Source organism: Diospyros lotus, chromosome 2, assembly GCF_014633365.1.
Source record: "Diospyros lotus cultivar Yz01 chromosome 2, ASM1463336v1, whole genome shotgun sequence".
Classification (NCBI taxonomy): domain Eukaryota; kingdom Viridiplantae; phylum Streptophyta; class Magnoliopsida; order Ericales; family Ebenaceae; genus Diospyros; species Diospyros lotus.
In genome coordinates, this window is record NC_068339.1 from 7,998,110 (window position 1) to 8,018,528 (window position 20,419).

General features: G+C 32.4%; 1 protein-coding gene across 1 annotated transcript; it reads right to left on the reverse strand.

Moving 5' to 3' along the window:
• Positions 1–291: 291 nt before the first annotated feature.
• Positions 292–7,305, reverse strand: LOC127795442 (palmitoyl-acyl carrier protein thioesterase, chloroplastic-like). Its single transcript, XM_052327112.1, has 7 exons — positions 7,033–7,305; positions 5,596–6,108; positions 5,284–5,417; positions 2,093–2,206; positions 1,549–1,720; positions 1,382–1,450; positions 292–1,046 (listed from the first exon to the last, which is right to left on the reverse strand). The coding sequence occupies exons 2-7, from the start codon at positions 6,097–6,099 to the stop codon at positions 777–779; spliced, it is 1,263 nt and encodes a 420-aa protein (XP_052183072.1). The 5' UTR covers positions 6,100–6,108; positions 7,033–7,305; the 3' UTR covers positions 292–776.
• Positions 7,306–20,419: the final 13,114 nt, after the last annotated feature.

The window sequence follows — 20,419 nt, forward strand, 5'->3', positions numbered from 1 at the left end:
TTTTAAGTTTTCCGCGGGGGGGGGGGGGGGGAAAGATAATGAGTTATGATATTCTAGCAAAATTTTGATAAATTTTGTCATGTACTTGTAATACCCTGTTTTGTTCGGAGCAGTTTTTTTTTTTTTTTTAAATAAAAGTGTCGTTTGTGAAAATTTGTTGGTGTTTGGCTAAAATTGAATAGAAATTATCTTTATACCGTGAAGTAAAAATAAAAGTAAAAAAAAAAATTGTTTTTTTCAAAATTATCCCTAACAAACATCTGACTTCACACTTAATAATAGAAAACAGTCTAGATGAAAATCACTGCCTTACTATAATCTTCCTTACCAAAAAGTAAAAAAGAATTAACGACATTCACCATAAAAAAGAAAACGTAACGTAGAAAAGAAAGTTCCAATGATCGGAACAAGCTGAAGCTCCCCATCACCGTAGCTTTTCGATGCTTTAAATGCTCCAGTTATCCGTATCCCTTCAGTTGCCCATAATACAATGTAAGAAATGATAAATGATAAAAAAAAATTACAATAAGAGGATGACAACCTAATCCAAAGAGATTCTTTAGAAAAACTGGGAGAACACAAGAAGCTTCTACTTACAATGGGCTTTTACATCTTTCCTCTGCTCTCGTAATTAAGGATATAGATGAAAGGCAATATTATATATATATATATATATCAAGTCCAAGGACCAGGAGGAACTCAATTAGGATTTTTACACAGGCAGGCATTGAGAAGAGGATGGAGATGGGGTCTACTGCCAAGCTCAGCCACTCCATTTAAGCACTCTCTGCAGGCAGGCTCCCCAGGCTCCCCAGGCTTTTCGCATATTTGGGCCTCCACTGGGTTCTTGCCTTCACGATCTCAGCCCCCGCCTCAAGTCGAAGCAAATGCTGGCACTCAACATAACCAGAATCAACTAATCCCCCAATGCCACCCCCTGAAACAGCCGTCAGAGACTGCAGAATGCTGTTCCTCCCACACTCCCTCCTGTACTCCAGAGTCATTCCAGAAAGCTCATGACTCTCCAAAAGCTCCGGAGGTGCACTCTGCAAAGATCGGTATCTTGTTCTGATGAATTGGAACTAACGTACACAAGTACGTGCAAAAGGAATTACACCAAGGCTAAGAGCCAGATAAGCCAAATAGTTGAGGTGCTTAGGAAATGCAGATATTTAATGGGCATGCTACTACTCAGATGCTCAGAAATCAGCATTCAGTGTAGCACTTAAGTTCAAGCAAACATGACCAGACAAGCATCTACGTGATGGCCACGAATAACCTATCTACATATTCATCAGGTAGGCATGGAAGATGACAGGTAAAGAACCCACTGCAGAGAGAATTAAATGGAATAACATCAAAAGGAAGAAAAGAAATTTACCTCAAGAATCCAGCCAATGTATTTCACGTTGTTAACATGTTGGTTGACATCTAAATGGCTCCATCTAGGCTAATCAAATCAAAAAAACAATGTCAAGTCTCGGTCTCAACAACCATATGGGTAAACTTCAAAGGAAAATAATATCACAAGAACAATCTTAAGCTTACAGTTAAACCACTGCAAATACAATCTGCTGTGCTTTCATCAAGTTTCTGTAGTTTCCTGCTGTCTTCATCCAGAACAGGTGGTGAATCCACAAAATAAGGACCTATCTCAAGTCGAACTTCATCTGGAATTTTAGATAACCTCCGGGTCTCTCTATTCATCATCACCCAGACACTGCAAGATGTCCAACCAAAAGTCAGCAAAAGAATAAAAATTCTGTTGAGTCATTCATCCTCAGAATAAGTTATCGTTGACACAAAAAATTCATAGCTTGGAATGCAGGTAAGGATACCTATATCTCCAGGAGAGTATGTCTTTACAGAATGCTGAAAAGTAACCGTTCCTTTTTCTATTTAAACTAGTGTTATATATATTTATTAACATATTGCAATTTTATCTTAAAACAGTAATAGAAAACCTATAGACTTTAGTCAGATGTGTTACAAACCAATATGATCGAGTAGTGGCACTGTCTCAGAGGAGATGTAGAGACAATGCACCTCATCAAGAAAAAAGTCAATGATATTTTTTCAAATGAGCTCCTACCTCGTAGCTCTTGTTAAAATGTCCCCAGTTTTCCAGTCACGGATAAGCCAGTCACGCCGCATACCATTCTTTCCAGATGCAGCTACCCAAGTGTCCACTTGCACAACATCACCCCTGAAAGAAATCAAGATAGTTCAAAGTATTCACCTCTGCTAACAATTTCAAGTATTTATTGTAGTAATTTCTCTAACTTCCAGGCTATGATGTTCCATAAAGCTAATAATTTCCTTCATCAAGTAAAAAAATGGCTGAACCATGCTAATTATGAAATGAAAAACTATGCAAACAAGGTTAATAGTTCACAATCATGTAGCAGGGTACATACAAAAACAGCAGCTATATGTATCAAAATAAGGGTTGCTCCAATCCTAGTCCATTCATTTCTGCATCTCTGATAGCCAAGTAACAACAATGCCATGCTAATTATGAAATGAAATCTAGCGTCCATGCTAGTTACGACAGTAAACCAAGTAAAAAATGGATGAAATCTAGTATCCATGCTAATTATGAAATGAAAAACCATGTGAACAAGGTTAATGGTTCACAATCATGTTAGCAGGATATGCATGAAAAACAGCAGCTACATGTATCAAAATAATGGTTGTTCCAATACAAGTCCATTCATTTGCAACTGATAGCCATGTAAACAATTTCAAAAACTTCAAAGAAGCTATAGGATTAATTAAATATTCATATGACACTAAAACAGGTCCTGACTCTGTTGTTTTGACTGTCCTGTTATTATATTAAACAACTGAAAGTCCTTAAACAATTTCAACCACTGGAGATGCTCACTAAACACACATTTTCTATATGTGGATTATACAGTAATACAGATACAATAATTATAATCACTCTTAAACTTAAGTTCTAATCAGTGTATAGACCATTCTTGAATGAATTTTCCAATTATCTCATAAAAAGATAAAAATATAAGCCAAAGAAAAACCTTTGGTCAAGACTTTCTAGTCCATAAACCTAATAAAAAACAATAGGCCAGGACATATATTACAAGTTACTCATTCAATCTGCCAGGCTAACACAATCTACTTAACAGTAAAATGAGGATCAGAAACAGGTAACTAAAGATAAATTACAACCTTCATGTGCCAACTGCCAAGCTGGGTAGGGAACATTGGCTATTTCTTCTGCAACATACAGCTGCTAGTATTCTAGTAGTGGTCAATTTGGAAATAGAATCTCATAATAGAAAATAACCATAGCCCCAAATCAAACTCAACCAAAATACATATTAAAGAGCAAGTAGTCCCATATGAAAGTTTGGCATAGAATTGATCTTTTTAACATTTGTCATAAAATTAATACTTGTGTCAAAGTTCAGTATTTTTTGTAATTTGCCTTTAACTATTATCATTAAAATTGTATTGATAATATGAGTCTTTTAATATCATCAACCTAAATTGTTCATAATCTTATCATTAACATTTTAACACAACAACAATCACAAGTCTTAATCCCACTAGGTGGGTTGGCTACAACTACTAATATTTTAATATAACAAAACTATTAATAGCAAGATATTGAATTATATTATAATTGAACATTTTATAACCCTCTTGAATACATTTTTCAATTTTCAGACAAGAAAAAAGGTTTCCATATTTGATTTGAACGCATTTTCCAAATTTTCACTGGAAAATGAAAATTGGAGATGAAGCAGAAATTTAGAGATGAAAAATTGAAAGAAGCTGTGTAACCAATCCCCCTAACATCATCAAGCTTTTCAAATAGATAAAGATGTTTAGGCACCAGAGTTTGCCAAATGGTGTTGAAAGTGTTCCACCTATTTATAGCCTATCCCAAGCCCAAACATAAAATCACAAACCAAGAAATAACAAACCAGAAAACATTATGAAAAACATTAATGAACAGCAAGCACAGAGGAACATTGAACAGCAGAGATATTATTGATTTGATGAAACTTGCAACAAAGAACAAATAGAATATTATTTATACATATTAAGTATTATAATGTAACTAATCGAAAATATATAGAACAAAAAAGAAAAGGGCAACAGCAGTAGCACAGAGCAAAAAGAAACCAATAGTCCATGCAGCCATCCAAACACAGTGGAAAAGGCAGAAGCAATTCAACGCAGGATGTTCAACATCCAAAATAATTGTGAGAGGAGGTTCACCAGCCTCCAGTGACAGTGGTTGTCAAAACAGTTCTCCAGCTCCTTCAATGGTGTGTGAACACGCAGAAGGCTGCCAGAACATGCGACCTCTGGAAAACCTCCAGCTTACATGGGTAGTGTCACCTCTCACAGATATACAATATTATGCATTCAAATCTATAAGAAACAAGATGGAAAACAAGAACTCCAAGCTAGAGATTTCACCTTTCTGATGGAAGAAAAAAAAATAAAAATACCTCTTTTCATTAAGGTTGATTCTCAAACATGTGTAAAAGCCACTAGAGAACTGATGTTGATGCTCTCTTTTTTCACTGGAAGCCTCCATTCACTAGAAATCTGTTCTTTCTTTTTGTTTTATTCGGTGATGTTGGTTTGAATCTTCCCACTCGTCTTTTTGTTTGTTTCTTTTGATTTTGGTTGAAGTTTCCATTAAAATGGCAAAAACCTTTCTGACTTCCCGCTAAAGACAAGAGAGAGCTTTGGTTACTTTTTTCTGCCTTATTTTTTAGGGTTTAAATGACACATGAGGAGTGTGCCTCGTGTGACTCCAGCATGTCAAGGTGCACAGAGCTGAGCCTCAGTGCACCTCACACCTAGGCATGCCTAACAACTACAACACACACTTCCTCAAATAGACCTGACTATAGGCAGAAATAATAGTCTTAACAAATAAACAAACAAAAAGAGACTTCCAATCTTTTAAAGCTTAGGAAGCTGCAGTTCACATGTCACACAATAACTAAAACTGACAATATCTAAAGTTACATATTCAGATATCATATGCTTTTACGACATGGTGAGGTAGTGAGTGCATATAATATATATCTGACAACAAGATATCAAGCCTTTATCCACTGGCTACATGAAGTCCAGTTCGCCGGTCATTTGTATCGATGGCTTTATCTTCCTAATATAACTAGACATGAGAATAAACTCCTAGAGACAATTGAACCACCAGAACCATTAAAAACAGTTATGAACAATATTAATGTTGCAAGAAAGCAATGGCATACCACATAAGACCCAACTTACCATGTAGGATAGTGATCCACGAGAACCTGCATTTTGGCAACCACCCAAATGAGGTTCTTTTTGCACATCCCAGGAGTTGAACCAAAGCCATCGCCTAAAAGCCCTGCACTCTTCACATGGTTAAGGGCTGTTTCCTGCAAAAAGAGCTCAAAACTGTGAGGAACACAAAAGTTTATAAACTTGCTCCCTTAATGGCACAAGTCACATACAATGGACAATGACCTTAAGCTTCTAGTTTCATCTGTTTTTCACTTTAAACTAAAACAATAATATTGTCTTTATAATAAAATGAAAATCAATATTTGAGTATACCTGCAAATGGTTCATCAACGTCTCCATAGAGGCAGTCCGATCAGCCCCTATTTCATAGGATCTGATAGAGAAGTTCTGACGGAAAACAAGACCATCCTGAACAATTTTCCCCAAACCAAATGGGTCGACAAGCATGTCAGGGCGCCTTGGCTTCCAATCAAGCATCATCCATTGCTTTTCTGCAGCCAAAAATATTGTTGTGATAGCAGCAAGAAGCATGCTCCAGTCTGGCAATTGGTTGATGAAAGTCCTTGGCTGAGGTGATGGTGTTTCATTATCACCCTTGAGGCCTTCAACTATGCCAACTCTGTTACCATTTACTTTGGAAGGAGCTTGGGCATTGGCCTTGACATGCAAACTGCCACTAGAAGCAGACTTTGAGTTTATGCTCCGTCCATCCACTGTTGATGGCAATCCTCCAAGCTTGTCCGATGTGTTTGGGCCAGATTTGAGATGCGGGGAAGCAGCTGGAAAGAATGCAGAAGTAGCAGCAGTAACGACCATGATGAAAATCTACACCAAGTCAATGAAAGCGCATAAGACCTTACAAGCACAATACTGGGCAAACATTTTGTCTACAACTGAACATTTACCAGAATGCATCAACATTCAACAACTGATGTTATGCTTATTCATGACATGGACATAACCAGATTAAAACAACTGACTTCAAAGCTTTGTTTAATAATACAACCAGAGTCCCTAAAACGTGCTTCAGTGACAGAAGCTTGTAGAAGAGAATGATACAGAGAATCAATTCCATTTTTTTTTCCTTTAGCCGACTACTTTTCATCTAAAGAAGACCTAACTTCATTAAAAGTAACTTCAGCTTCATTACTAAGAAAGTAAAAAGTTATGGCTGTTAAATAATCCTTTTTGACTTTCATGGCAAAGGACCCAATAGTAGAGGAACATCCGTCCGCAAATACCAACAAAAGGAAATTCATCTTCAATCAGGTATTAGAAGGAAACTTTTTTTTTTTTAAAAAAAGGAAGAAGAAGAAAGAAAGAGCATATATATAGCACAAAATTTTTCCTTTTCTCCACTTGAATACGTTTTTCTTCTCAGCAATCCAAAAGAATAGGGTACCCCCAGGAAATTTCTGGAAATACTAAAATTTAAGAGACAGATTCTACGAGAAAAGGAAACAACTGAGGTGCAATAATGAACAAAAAAGGTAAATGGAATTTAGACGCGGGCCAAGAATGAAGAAATCAGCATAAACCAAACAAGAATAACAAAATGTTCGATTCCACTGCGGAAAGAGCTCCAGCACCCAACGGAATTAAAAACAGATCTGAAACTCCATTATTCATTACACCCGGAAGAAGCACAGCAAACTCAACAGAAATGAAATCCCTACACTTCTGATCCACAGAACTCATACCACACCGAAAATCTAGTAATGGAGATAAGACATGAATTGAGGCTCGTACCTTCGCAAATCGATAGAAGATCAATGTATAGGCGTGTGTGTGTATATATATATATATATATATCACGAGTGTCTGAAAGTGTCCAATTACGATCTCCAAACCCTGCTTTCTTCTTCTAGGGTTTTCGATAGTTTCCTCTGTTTTCAAATTCCACTACTCGAAATTTCACAATCCCGAGTCTCGTGTAAGTTCCCGAAGCTGGAAAATTGGAGAGAGAGAGAGAGAGAGAGAGAATCTGTATCTGGCGGCCAGAAGGAATCGGATGGTGAGGATTTGGAGTGCCAGCTGTTGCATTTTATAGAATGCGACTGGCCTCCCTCCCGCCTTTGCTTTCAATTTCTCCATCTCTCCACCCCCATTCTCCTCTTATTTACCATAACGCCCTTCTTTCTTTCTATACGAACGGCAAGGTGCATTTTTTTTTTTTACATTTTGTTTTTAACTTTTAAATAATTGTATTAATTATTAATAAATATGATAAGTGAAAATCAAAGTGAAATAAGTGTACTTCGTTTAAGTTATTATTATATCTTAATTATTATATAAATTAGAAAGATGAACAGTGCAAAATAAAAATAAATAAAATATTTTAACTAAGTCTTCTAAAGAGTAATTTATTTTTTATTTTTTAATTGAGAATTCTTTACGTAACAATAAAGTCATAGTTTTTCTTTTAATTATTTTACTTTATTAACAAAATATATAATATATTTTAGATGTTTAAAAGAGACTTCAAGACGAACACTACATATAATATTTTGTCTAAATAATATTAAAAACGTACTTTATGTTTTGGACATGTAAATAAAAATTTATAATATATATATATATATAGTATCCACTAATTGCTTGTTTGGGTAAGTAAGATTACCCACCAAAAAGCATTTAGTGCTATACAACTGTATGTCAAGACATTAATAATGGGACAAATAGCATAGAATGCTTTCCATTAGGGCAAAGTTTTCTTGAAAAAGCCATTCACATATGTTTATTCATTTAACACTATTTTCTTCTTTTTTGTTAAAAAAGAGTTAAACCAACCTTAAGCAACTGTTGTCTGTTGTGTGCAAATCCAAAGCCTAAAAGCCTCTTTGCTATATATATATATATATATATGTTGTGTTTTTAAAATATAACTATTTTCATAAAAAGTTTTTAAAAATGATGTTTTGGTTGGGCACGATTTTTTTTTTTTTTCAAATTACAGTTATATTTTATTAAGCTAATGTTTGTTAAAATGACTAAGATAAAATTGTATCAACATAATATTGAAATACTTTTCGAACCAATATATGAAATGGTCAATATTAACTTAAAAAATATTTTAATATTTTTATCAAACTATTTATTAAATACATCAATCATGTTTATTAACTGTTTATTAACAGAAAAATATTATTTCATTAATTGATGATAAATGCATCATGCTTTGAACAATTTAATTAACCAATAAAGTTATTTAGATATCAAAAATTAAATAGAATAAATACACATGATCTGGAAACAATATATATTTATTAAGTGTAATAAATGTTCAGTATTTACTGCCCTTAAGTGTAGTAAATGTTCAATATTTTTAGACAACACATATTTATTATATCATATTTTTAGTCTCAAAATAACTAATAATAATGTTTTCAAATTCAAAATAAAATACAATAAATGTACATTTACCCTTAAAACAATAGTTAACATTATAATTACTTTTATAACTATTATTTCTTTCTTTGTATAATTAATCACGGTACGTTATAAGTCAATATTTTTTTTTTATTTTCAATAATTCTAAATTCATTTACGTACTATATACACACATCTATATAAAATAATATTGTCATAAATTTTTTATTTATTTAATACTTTTGTATTTATAGAACAATATCCATCTTTTATTTATAAGCATAGCTTCATTTAACTATGCATCATGTATATATCAAATAATATTTAGTGCTCCTAATTTATATTTATTCTTAATTTTTTTTAAAAATTATGTTAATCATTGTCTAGAATAATAATTATATAAGGTGCAAGACATTTTTTATTAATTGATGTTAAAAAACTGCACTCATTATATTTTGTCATTTATTACTTTTTTTTTTATTATCAAAATACACTGCATTTTCACTTTTCAAACACCTAAGTAACCAATAAAGACCTTTAAGGGTTAAAAATAAAATATAATAAATATAATTTAACTAAAAAAATAAATGTATTTATGATGGAAATTGGGACAATTTTGACTCTAACTTATGGGGGCAAAGAAGCCACGGCCGGCCGACGAGTGAAGGCAGAAAGCAATTGGAATAAATGAAGTATTTAAACACAAAGAACACAAAAATACAACCCCCAACGCCTAGCTAGTCGCCAACCATATTTTATTTATGAGCTTGTGACGTCCCTAACTTCTTCTTTTTTTAATAGCGACGTCGCTTCACTTCACTTATCCAAAAACCATGGAGTTGACGCTCGGCTCCATTGCTTTACATATATATATATATCTACTGCTTTCATCTTAATTTATACGATCGAAATTAAAATTTTAAAATTCACCTGTTATATTATTGATAGATAATAATTTTAATTTTATATAACATTCACCATGTTATAGTACTAATGCATGCTATCTATTGTAGCAGACATGTATCTTAATGCGGAGGCTAATATGGTTAAACTTGATTAAATATATATATATATATATATTGTTTTTAAATAAAGTGTTTTTATTACATATTATTTTTTAACATTTAAATAATTTTATTAGTTAATTAAATAGTTCAGATTAAACACAATAAATTAATTTATCATTAACCAATTAATATGATTATTTAAATATTAAAAATAAATATATCTTTATCTAAAAGTAATTAATGTATATACTTATTGGTACTTAATTATTATTCTTTAAAATATATAATAATGCTATTGTAAATATATAATAATTGCAAGTTAAGTATTGGACTCGTAAGGTAACGTTTTTGAACATTTAATTATATCATTACCAAGCAATCATAGAATTCACCCGACTCAAATCAAGGCCCTGCCTTGCCATGCACCCGATTAGGATACATATATATAGGTTCAATATAAACTTGAATTGTCCGCCGAATCAATGAAAGATGGCGTGGCCCCACCCCACTGGGGATGGTACGTACATATGCCCCCCCCCCCCCCCCCCCCCCCCCCCTCTATTTTTTATTTATCATGTGGGTTGGGTATATAACACACACACACATATATAGATATTAGATATATTATGGATCGATGAACATATTATTTTCATGGTTATTATTCATGGGAAGGGACTTGGACTGCATGTATCGTGTCTTATACGGCACGCGTCAATGAGGGGTCCAGCGAGAAGCAATGCTGCATTTTTAGTTTAACAGTCTTTGCCTGGTTATTGTCTATATTCTTGATTTTAGCAGAGAAAATAAATTATAAATAAATATTTTTTTTCATTGCATAAGATAAAAAATTAAATTCACAATTTACTAGTATAAATTTTAACTTATCATTATCCAACTACTTAATTTATGCCTTAAAAACACAAAATGCCATTATTTAACAATATTCAAAGCGTTCACTCACAACTTTATTGTTGCACTTTAAGCATTGACTACTTCTACCTTGATAGTCTTTCTCAATTATTTTGAAGGAAAATGCTTCCTGTAGGTCAAGAGTCACACCTTTAAGTCACATCTAGGTGCATAAATGACTAAAATGTCATCACAAAAATTATAAATTTACTTTTCCTACCTTTAGTTGCCTCTTCTTTTCTCTTATCTTCTCTACCCTTCTTCTCATGGCTGCCTCCGCAATGGTCGACGCGAGACGAGTCGACGACCGGCAATCAACATTGGTGCCCGACACTACTACTACTATGTGTCATAGTTCACAAGTAAAGTAATTTAAATTCTGGAAATGTACAAAAAAAATTATATATGAGTTCATCTTAATTAATTATTGAGAAGTTAATTGATTTTGTTATGTATAATTTTGCTTGTACGTACAATAACTTTAATAAGCAACCAATTTGTTTGCAAGAAGTGGTTAATTATAGTACCCAAAAAAAAAAGGCATTAAATTTTGTTATCCAAAATTTGGTGTCTATATATATATATATACGCATAGAAGTGCATTTTGTATGAAAAAGCTGGAAACCAATTACGCTGCATTGGTTTAGGGAAATTAAGGCAAACGGTTGAGGCATTTAATATATGGGTTTAAACACAGCTCAACTTTGCCTTCTCCTTAATCTCTCTCTCTCTCTCTCTCTCTCTCTCTCTCTCTCTCTCTCCCAGTCTCTTTCAAATATTGCCCCTCAAAATGATAAATTGTTTTTCAAGTTGTATGCAAATTAAGACATATATTATTATGATGGTTAGGTTAGGGTTTGGTAAGCTGCAATGCAATATCAAATACTCATAGCTGTACCGTGTGGGCTGTTCCGCCACCTTAATTTTTTGAAGCCGATCGACATCATTAGGTTTCAGCCGATTAATCGGCAAACCCAAGCGCGACGGTGGCGGTGGCCTTGTTCTTCTGTTAATTTGCTAATGAAAAATGTTATTGATACAAATAATTAGATTATTAAAAAGATGATTGAAGGTGTCAAAATATAAAAATATCCTCATTTAATATGTCATTGTCGTCTCTAGATGAATCCCGATCGAGTTTCATCTGAGCCTGATCTGGTTGAGATTTACGATTGACGAAGTCTGATGATTGATCGGATTTCATCATCGGATGGAGTCCAATTCAATCATTGGATTTGTACATCTTATCAGTACATATAGTACGGTCATTTGTTAATTGCAACGAATCATCGTGGTCTAATTAAGTCAAACCCAGTTTCATCTTTTTTGCTCTTTAATTTATTCCAATATTAATGTCAATTTCTGCTAAACCATTCAAAAAGTGAGTGTTTCTCTTTTTCTTTTTTTCTTTTTTTTGCTAATTCTTAAAAAAGTGGGTGAATCAGCAAATTTTTTTTAGTGCTTAATAAAATAATTATATATATTTATGAGATTTCAGATGAAAAAGCATACCAACATGGCTTCCAGTTGCAGCAATACTCTTGTATTGAAATTAGACGATGATTGTGTTGTGTACCATAAAAAAAAAATTACAAAATTTAAATAAAACTTCATTTTAATTAGGCCAACATTGGCAACTAAAAATATATAGTTGCTCCTACTCTATTATTATTGAAAGATAAGATTTTAAATGAATATATGAGTAATCTTGATGTAATAAGTAAGATATATTACTTTAATTTATTGTGATATATATTCTAGAGATTTCATAGTTTTATCAAGTCAAAAAAAATAATTTCTTTGCTATATATTGTGTTTTCTCAAAATACAACAAGAAATATATATTTTAAAAAATCTAAAATTTAAAAGGGTTTCGTCACAATAATTAGATGTTTGCTTATATAATATATATAAAAAGATGAAAAAGGAAGTATCAATGGAATACACATGTTAATATATACTATTTCATTGAGAAAATAGAGGTTGAGTGTGTTTTGAACTAAGTACTTAATGCAATTCCAAACTTGACAACAAATTAAGGTTTAAATTAATAATCCATTGATTGTATAATTAAGAAAAGATGCATATATACTCCTATGGACGTAGCACGGATGGTTCACATAGTAGAAGATTGCACCCAAGAATGCACAGATTTGAGTCATGACAGCCGTAGTGTGGGAGTTTCATTTTTTTGTGGGGGTGGCTCTTTGTGGGCACTATGCACTATACCTCTTAGCTTGGAGGTCGTCGTGTAGCGTAATTAACCTTTTTCCGGTGCATGGGATAGTGTGTGGGGGTCCTTAAGGTAAGGGATTTCACCTTTACACCGAAAAAAAGATATATATATATATATATATATAAGAATAGATCGATATTTAATGACAAAACATGCATATTGAGGTGAACTTGAAGATGAATTCATGCGAGTTAATTAGATGAATTGTATTTATTTGAAGATTATTTGAAATAAATAAAAAAAATTAATGGACGGAGAAATTAATGTTAAGGCCTCAACCTCTTCGTGATGAATTGATCAATAAATTTAATGGACGAAAAAATGCTAATTCTCAATCTCTTTATATATGATGAATTGAATAAATTTAATGGACGAAGAAATGCCAAGTCCTCAACCTCTTTATGATGATCAATTGTATTTATTCAACTTCAAAAATAAATATAATTCATATCTAACTCCTAACCAAATGCAAAACATCATCGATCTGAAATAAATAAAAAATTCAATGGACGAGAGATGCCAAGTCCTCAACATCTTTATGTTAAATTGATAGGTACTTTATTGATGATATGATGGTCTTGTATGTAGTACCTCATGCCAAAATGTCATGAAAATGAAATATATTAAGCCAGGGGTGGACCCAGAATTTTCATTCAGAGGGGTTGAAGTTAAATATAAAAAATATAATTTCTAACATAAGACAATAATGATAACATTAAAATGTAAAAAAAAAATTACAATTGTTGTTTGCGGCTTTTCATTCTTTGATGACGTCGCATAATGACATCATTATCAATTTTGTTAAATACATCCTTTTCAATATACACAACTAAGCTATCATTTATCAATTGGTCTCCAATCTTACTACGCAATCGATTCTTCACGATATTCATTGTAAAAAATATCCTTTCAATTGTAGCAGTAGCAACCGGAAGAGTTAATGCCAAAGTCACAAGCTTATAAACTAATGGGACACACTATATTTTTTTCATCGCAACCAACTTCTGTCCAAGTTCATCGAGTCCTCATAATTCTTCAAACTCTTTGCTGGAGCGCATATCAAAAATATAAGTTTGAAATTGATCATCAAGTGCCATGAGCTCTACTCTTGAAAAATCTTCAGGATAATACTTAGCAAGGCGAATTAATTTTTCTTTGTCAAAAACATAAAATGAATCATTTGGGCATAAGCATGCTATACAAAGAAGTAACTCAGTACTAACCTCAGAAAAACGGTCATTCAATTCTTGAAGTTGCATATCAATATAGCATAGAACAAGTCCACACGAAAGTGATGCAAATTTATCATTTCTTCAGTGTTACGCTGTGAACGACCTCAGCGTATAAAAACACCATCCTTGTTGGGAACATCAATATTATGCTTTTCACAAAAAGAAACCATTACTTTCAAAAACAAATCCCACTCATTGTCCCTCATCACTTGGACTTTTTGTTTGCATATTTTCACTAAAGTAATAGTATTTACAATATCTTGATCTTTTCTTTGTAATACCTTGGATACTTCATTTGAAATCGCTAAGATGGTTCTCATGAGATGTAGATTAAAAGCAAATTCAAATGACTGTATTGAGTTCAATAAATCATATGCCTCATATTTTTGTTCAGTAGATCCATCATCAACAATCATTTCAAGAACATCGACTATAGGCGAGAACATGGAAATTAAACTAATCAAAGTACCATAATGCGATCCCCAATGAGTATCACCAAAACGAGTAATAGCACTTAATTTGTTGATTAAGACCCCGGCCACTTGAAATCTCACCATTATGGAGTGCTTCAAAAATTATGGCTTCTTGTTTCTCTCGCAAAAGATCACAACGCTTCGATGACACTCCAACAATATTCACCACTCTAGAAACCAAATTAAAGAGTGAAGTAACTTGCACATGTTTCTTTGCTATAGCTACAAGTGTCAATTGCAGTTGGTGAGCAAAACAATGAACATAGAAAGCACACGGGTTCTCTTTCAAAATAAGTGCTTTGAGACTATTAAATTGACCTTGCATGTTGCTAGCCCCATCATAACCTTGCCCCCGCAATCTAGATATACTTAACCCATATCTAGAAAATAATTTATCTATAGCAGCCTTAAGTGATAGGGCAATAGTACTGGAAACATGTTCAATCCCAATAAACCGTTCAACTACATGTCCCGTTTTATTCACATAACGCAAAACAATAGACATATGTTCCTTTATTGAGATATCTCGTGATTCATCAATTAGAATTAAAAAGAATGCATCACCAACATCTTTTATGATAAGATCAATCGTTTTAATAGCAGTAGCTAGTACAATATCCTTCTGAACATCAGGTGATGTTAACTTGAGATTTTCACGAGCATTTTTCAAAGTAACAGCCTTAATCTCTTTATTATGATTGGCTAGAAATTGTAATAGTTCAAGAAAGTTACCTTGATTATTTGAATCTTCAGACTTGTCATGACCACGAAAGGCAAGTCCTTGTCGTAGAAGAAGTTGAACACAATCAATTGATACATTCAAATGAATTCGATAATCACACCGTGTTTGTTCTGATTGCCTGAAGAAAACTATCTCAATATTTTGCTCTTGATTCATTAAGGCTTCACAGTTACTTAGAGCTTGATTGTGTGCATTATTGGCATCTCCAACACGAACTTGAAGTCTATCTTTCTTTTAAAATTACTGAACTCTTCTTTTACAAAAGAATCACCACCTCCTTGTTCCCCATTATTTGTTTTAAAAAGATAACAATATAAACAAAATGCGGTATCTTTGCTTATACTATATTCCAACTAATCACTAAATTCATTGAACCAAGCCGTAATGAATCGTCTTAATTTTTTTCGTGGAAATAAATGATTTCAAGACTGATATGGACCTCTTTGCAAGTATAGACTCTTCTAATTTGATCTCTAAGATTATCATTGTAATCCATTATTGGAGTTCTTAGCCTAGGATCTGTAGGAAGTTATGCAATATCAATTTGTTCAATACTTCCTTTGTTAACTTGTTCATTTTCTTCAATATGATTTTCCTCCTCCACACTTGCTTTCTTTGCGTCAGAATTTTCTTCAATACTTGCTTTATGTGTATAATAATTCTCTTGAATATCATGATTATCATCTACCCCAACCCTTATTTTCTTTACCCCACTATTTTCTTCAATTGAAAAGAGAGACTTTCTTTTAAAATATCTTCCTAAAAAATAAACAATAATTTCATAAATAACCAATGATTAATAATATGTCCACAAAACCTACGTCAAGCTTTTCTAAATCGTCCAAATTATCAGTATTTTTTCATCTTATAAAAATAATAGAGAAACAACAATCTATAAGAATAAGGGATAATGGATTATATGAACAACATTTTATTCTTGTAAAGAAATGTGTAAAATGCATATACCTTAGAGTAGAAGACTAGAAGTGAGGTTGTTATCAACTAGAATGCATCCTATTCATAGCTTTCATTCTCACATTTTTTATAATCAAGCTCCAGCCCCACTGTTGGTTCTTCCTCAACCCAAAATTGTCACTGTTAGCACATTTCATAAGTAATATGATAATATGATCTCTTTTTGTTTAAGCTCCAAAGAGTAAAAAAATAACAATTAATGAAAAGAACATAAAATTAAAAAAAATGAAATTATAGGATTATTGAAAGATTAGTTATTAATCTATCATCACTGATGTTTCTAACAGTGGAACTATAGAAGTCTATTTTCTATATATCTAATACCAGCCACATTCGCTGCCATTGGCAGCAATTGACGACCACCGCCGGCCAGCGATTTCCATGATCAAATGCTACTATTTGAAATGCAAAGCCAAGGGGGTTAATATATCTAAAATGGGCTAGATCTAACGGTTGGATTGTCGTAGATCTAGTTTTTAATTTTTTATCAAAATGAAAAAATAATCCGCATTTTCACAAATTTATACTGAAAATAGAACTGATGAAACTAAAAATCTTACCTTCTTGTAGATCGAAATTACTTTCATGGTGAAAATGTAGTCAAATCTAAGATCGAACGGCTAGATTTTAACAAATTTGTGTTTTACGCACTTGGAAAAGAGAAAGAGACTGTAATGAGAAGAATAGAAATAAAGCTGGGAGAGTGGAAGTGGTGGGATCGTGGGAGGCTAGAATGGAGCCCTAATGGGGTCACAAGTGAAGTGGGCTTGTGCTACTGGCTCTCTTGGGCCTTTATTAAAAATAATTTATTTATTTTTCTGTTTGGCCCAGTAAACCTTACTTGGCTCCGCCCCTGTATTAAGCATAAAATTAAAAGTTTAGACTTCGTCTCATAATATATGAAGAAAATAACCTATTATGTATATTATATGCGTGTGTGTGTGATTGGATAGGCAGAAATCCTAAAAGGTTTAATCTACATTGCCCGAAGAACTTACCGAATGGAGTCAAAAAGACCAAAATGTTCTCATCCAAAATTCAAATTTGTAAAGGATGTCACTGCCTTCGCCTCTCTCTTCTCTCCATTTCCATGGTTGCGATGCGATCGCCGAGTGCTGTTGCTTTCGCCTCGCCACCTCACCTCCATCAAGCGACAGTCGACGAGACGACTGTAGTAAGGCAACAAGGTGATGTCTGGCGACAGGGTGATGGTAGCGAGGCAGCGAGGCGAAGGTAGTAGCACTCGGCGATCGACAGTCACATCACGACCATAGAAAATGAGATAGGAGAGAGCAGGGCAGTGGCCCACTTTGCAAATTTATAAAGTGGGTAAGGGCATTTTGGTCTTTTTGCCTTCATTCAATAATCCTCTCTGTCAATCTATTTGGCCTTGTAGAAGAACTCATCCTAACATACTCAATTCATCAATACTTTTCTTCTCATGACGAGGATTGTCACATAATACCTCTAAAAATGTTCTTTAATGCTTTAGTCAAGAGAATAGAAGAATTGATATGTCTGAGAAATGAAAATGTTCAAAAAATAAGAGGGATACTTAATTAGAGAGGTCGTAAATTAAGACTTTGACGAAGATAAGATGATACCAATCTTGTTAGTCTCTTGCTCTCTCAGTCTTTTTTATTGATGTTGTCTTTTGGTTCTTGAAGGTTTCCCTCTAGCTAATCCTCATGTCCATGCAATCTGCTACTTACCCTAATCTGTTAGGGATGTTGCTATAAGGGGGCTTAGTTCGTTAAGGCATTACAAGGGCGATTTTGATCGATTATCCTTGGTTGGGTTGAGGAGTGGGGTTAGGCAAGGCAATGTTCTTAAAATATTAGTAGTCACATTAAAACATCTCATCTTTTCAAACATATCAATAATATTATTGTCACATTACTTTAACAAAATTTTTTACATAAAAATTTAGGCTAAATCACAATTTTTATTCAAACTAATTTGATTTTTCGTAGCTTTGTATTACAAGAAAACAATTATTTAGAGACGGATTTAGAGATGGATTTTTGGTCCTTTACAAAAATGATTCTCGCAAAATTTGAGATGATTTTGAGATTGATAAGAAATGGATTTTGCCATCTCAAATTTGAGAGTGATTTTGAGATCGGCATTTTCATCTCAAATTTAAGATGAATTTTTTTCATATAAAATTTGAGAGGAATTTAGAGATGGATTTGTTTTTTTCCCACAAAATAACTAGTTGTTTTTGCATCACTAATCTTAATTGGTTACCGATAAGAACTAGTAGTCTACATTAATCAAGTGTGCATTAAGTAAATTTGCAGAGTCATTCATAAATTATACACATTAATTATAGTTTGTAATCTCATTTTTATTCACCCTGATCTCACAATGTCACTATCTAACCTCTTGTTACAAAGCTAATGTTTGAAAATGAAGCATACCTTTGGTACAGTAGTTAATACATAGAGAGATTTTATTAATGGCCAAAATCAATAAAAGGATCCAAGTCCTGGATGAAGGTAATAAATCTTCAATATATACCTAACTTGTTAAGCATTTTATTCAAATCTAGTATATGAATGAATAAGAAGAAGCACATGCTACGTACGTACGTACATGGGGTGGGATAGGGCTGCATAGCTTTAGAAAGTATACATATGTCTATAAATAAATAAATAAATATAGATTTCGTTTTCCTAGCTAGTCTCCTAGAGCATTAGCTAGGAAGTGCCCATAAGGGCATGCTGATCTGCATATTCGGTGGTACTATTAATGTGTTATATTTGCACATACACATATAGTAGCTAGGTGCTACATGATCACCTTAATCTGAATTTGATAGAAAACTCATTAATGTGAGAGAGGGTTTAATTTAATGCACAAAAGATATCATACATGGCCACATCCACTATCACACAAATTAAATAATTATTTAAACTCATCTAGTAGGGTTAAACAACTTTTGTTGTCATTATTATATGTCGCCTTCAATTCTGATCAATAGTAGGATCATCCATTTTTTTTAAAAAAATGTATTAATTAATTAATCATAAGATGAAGGTAAGACAACCAATTAACGCGGTTGCGTTAGTTGCCACAATTTGACTATGATATCTAATTAGAAATTAATCTTTTATTTTTTGGGAGTTTGTTGATTAGTAACTATATATTTTGATCTTATATATATATATGTATATATTATTGGGGTGATGATTTAATTTAGCTTATAATTGCAATATTAATTAATCACCAAACCCAATAAGATTGTGATATATAGGTGTACTGGGTTTTGGTGTGGCTTAGTATATATAGCTCTATTCTAGTATAACCTAATCTGAAAGTAGGTAACGGAAAAGCTTATACGTATGGAGCGTTTGTTAAAATGAGTAAGATAAGAAGCATTAAGATAAGGTTAGAATGCATTCTGAATCAAGATATGAAATGATCAAAATAAGACTGGAAAGCATTCTAAGATTTCTATCAAAGTATTTGTTAAATTTTTTGAAATCTACTGATAATTGTATTTTTTTTTTTTATGTGTTTGTTAATACATATGATAAGCACCAAGATAAGAGTTTTTTTACCAAAATATCTTTATTACCAAATTTATGATTAAAATAGTATTTTATGATTAATATGAATTATCAAAAAATTAAAAATTAAGAATAATATTTTATTTTCTAAATTCATGTTCAAAAATAAATCTAAAAAGAGTTGAAAGATAGAAATAATTATTGTTAGAATTACAATAATTCTATCTAGATAATTAAAAATGGCCAAAATATCTTTTCATAATAGATAATAAAATATAAAATTAAATAAAATAATTTAAAAATTGGTGAAAGGAATTATATTAGTTAATAAAATATAGAGAGAGATAGAGAAATTTAAATTTTAAAAATCAATGAAATGAATAATGTCATTTAAATTTTAAAAATTGTCAAAACATATAACAATTTAAAAATGTATTAAATAACATTAATTATAAGATTTAAATAAATAATTTTTGTAATAAATTTAAATCTTTAAAAAGTATTAAATGGCATTAACTATTCTATAAGGGCCATATAAATAATTGATTATTATCTTGAAAGAGTCAAATAAATTTATCCTAGAGAGGAGGTCGGATAAATTTATCTTGAAAGAGGGAAATAAGAGATCACGTGAGAGCTTTTTTGGAAATGGTTCAATAAGCTTAACAAACACGTTGG

Excerpts from the sequence above, each read along its gene's own strand:
- LOC127795442 (XM_052327112.1), bottom strand. The coding sequence starts at position 6,099 with ATGGTCGTTACTGCTGCTACTTCTGCATTCTTTCCAGCTGCTTCCCCG. Across the intron at positions 1,721-2,092 it reads ATTTTAACAAGAGCTACGAG|TGTCTGGGTGATGATGAATA; the intron begins GTAGGAGCTCAT and ends GACATCTTGCAG. Across the intron at positions 1,451-1,548 it reads GTATTTGCAGTGGTTTAACT|CCTAGATGGAGCCATTTAGA; the intron begins GTAAGCTTAAGA and ends TGATTTGATTAG.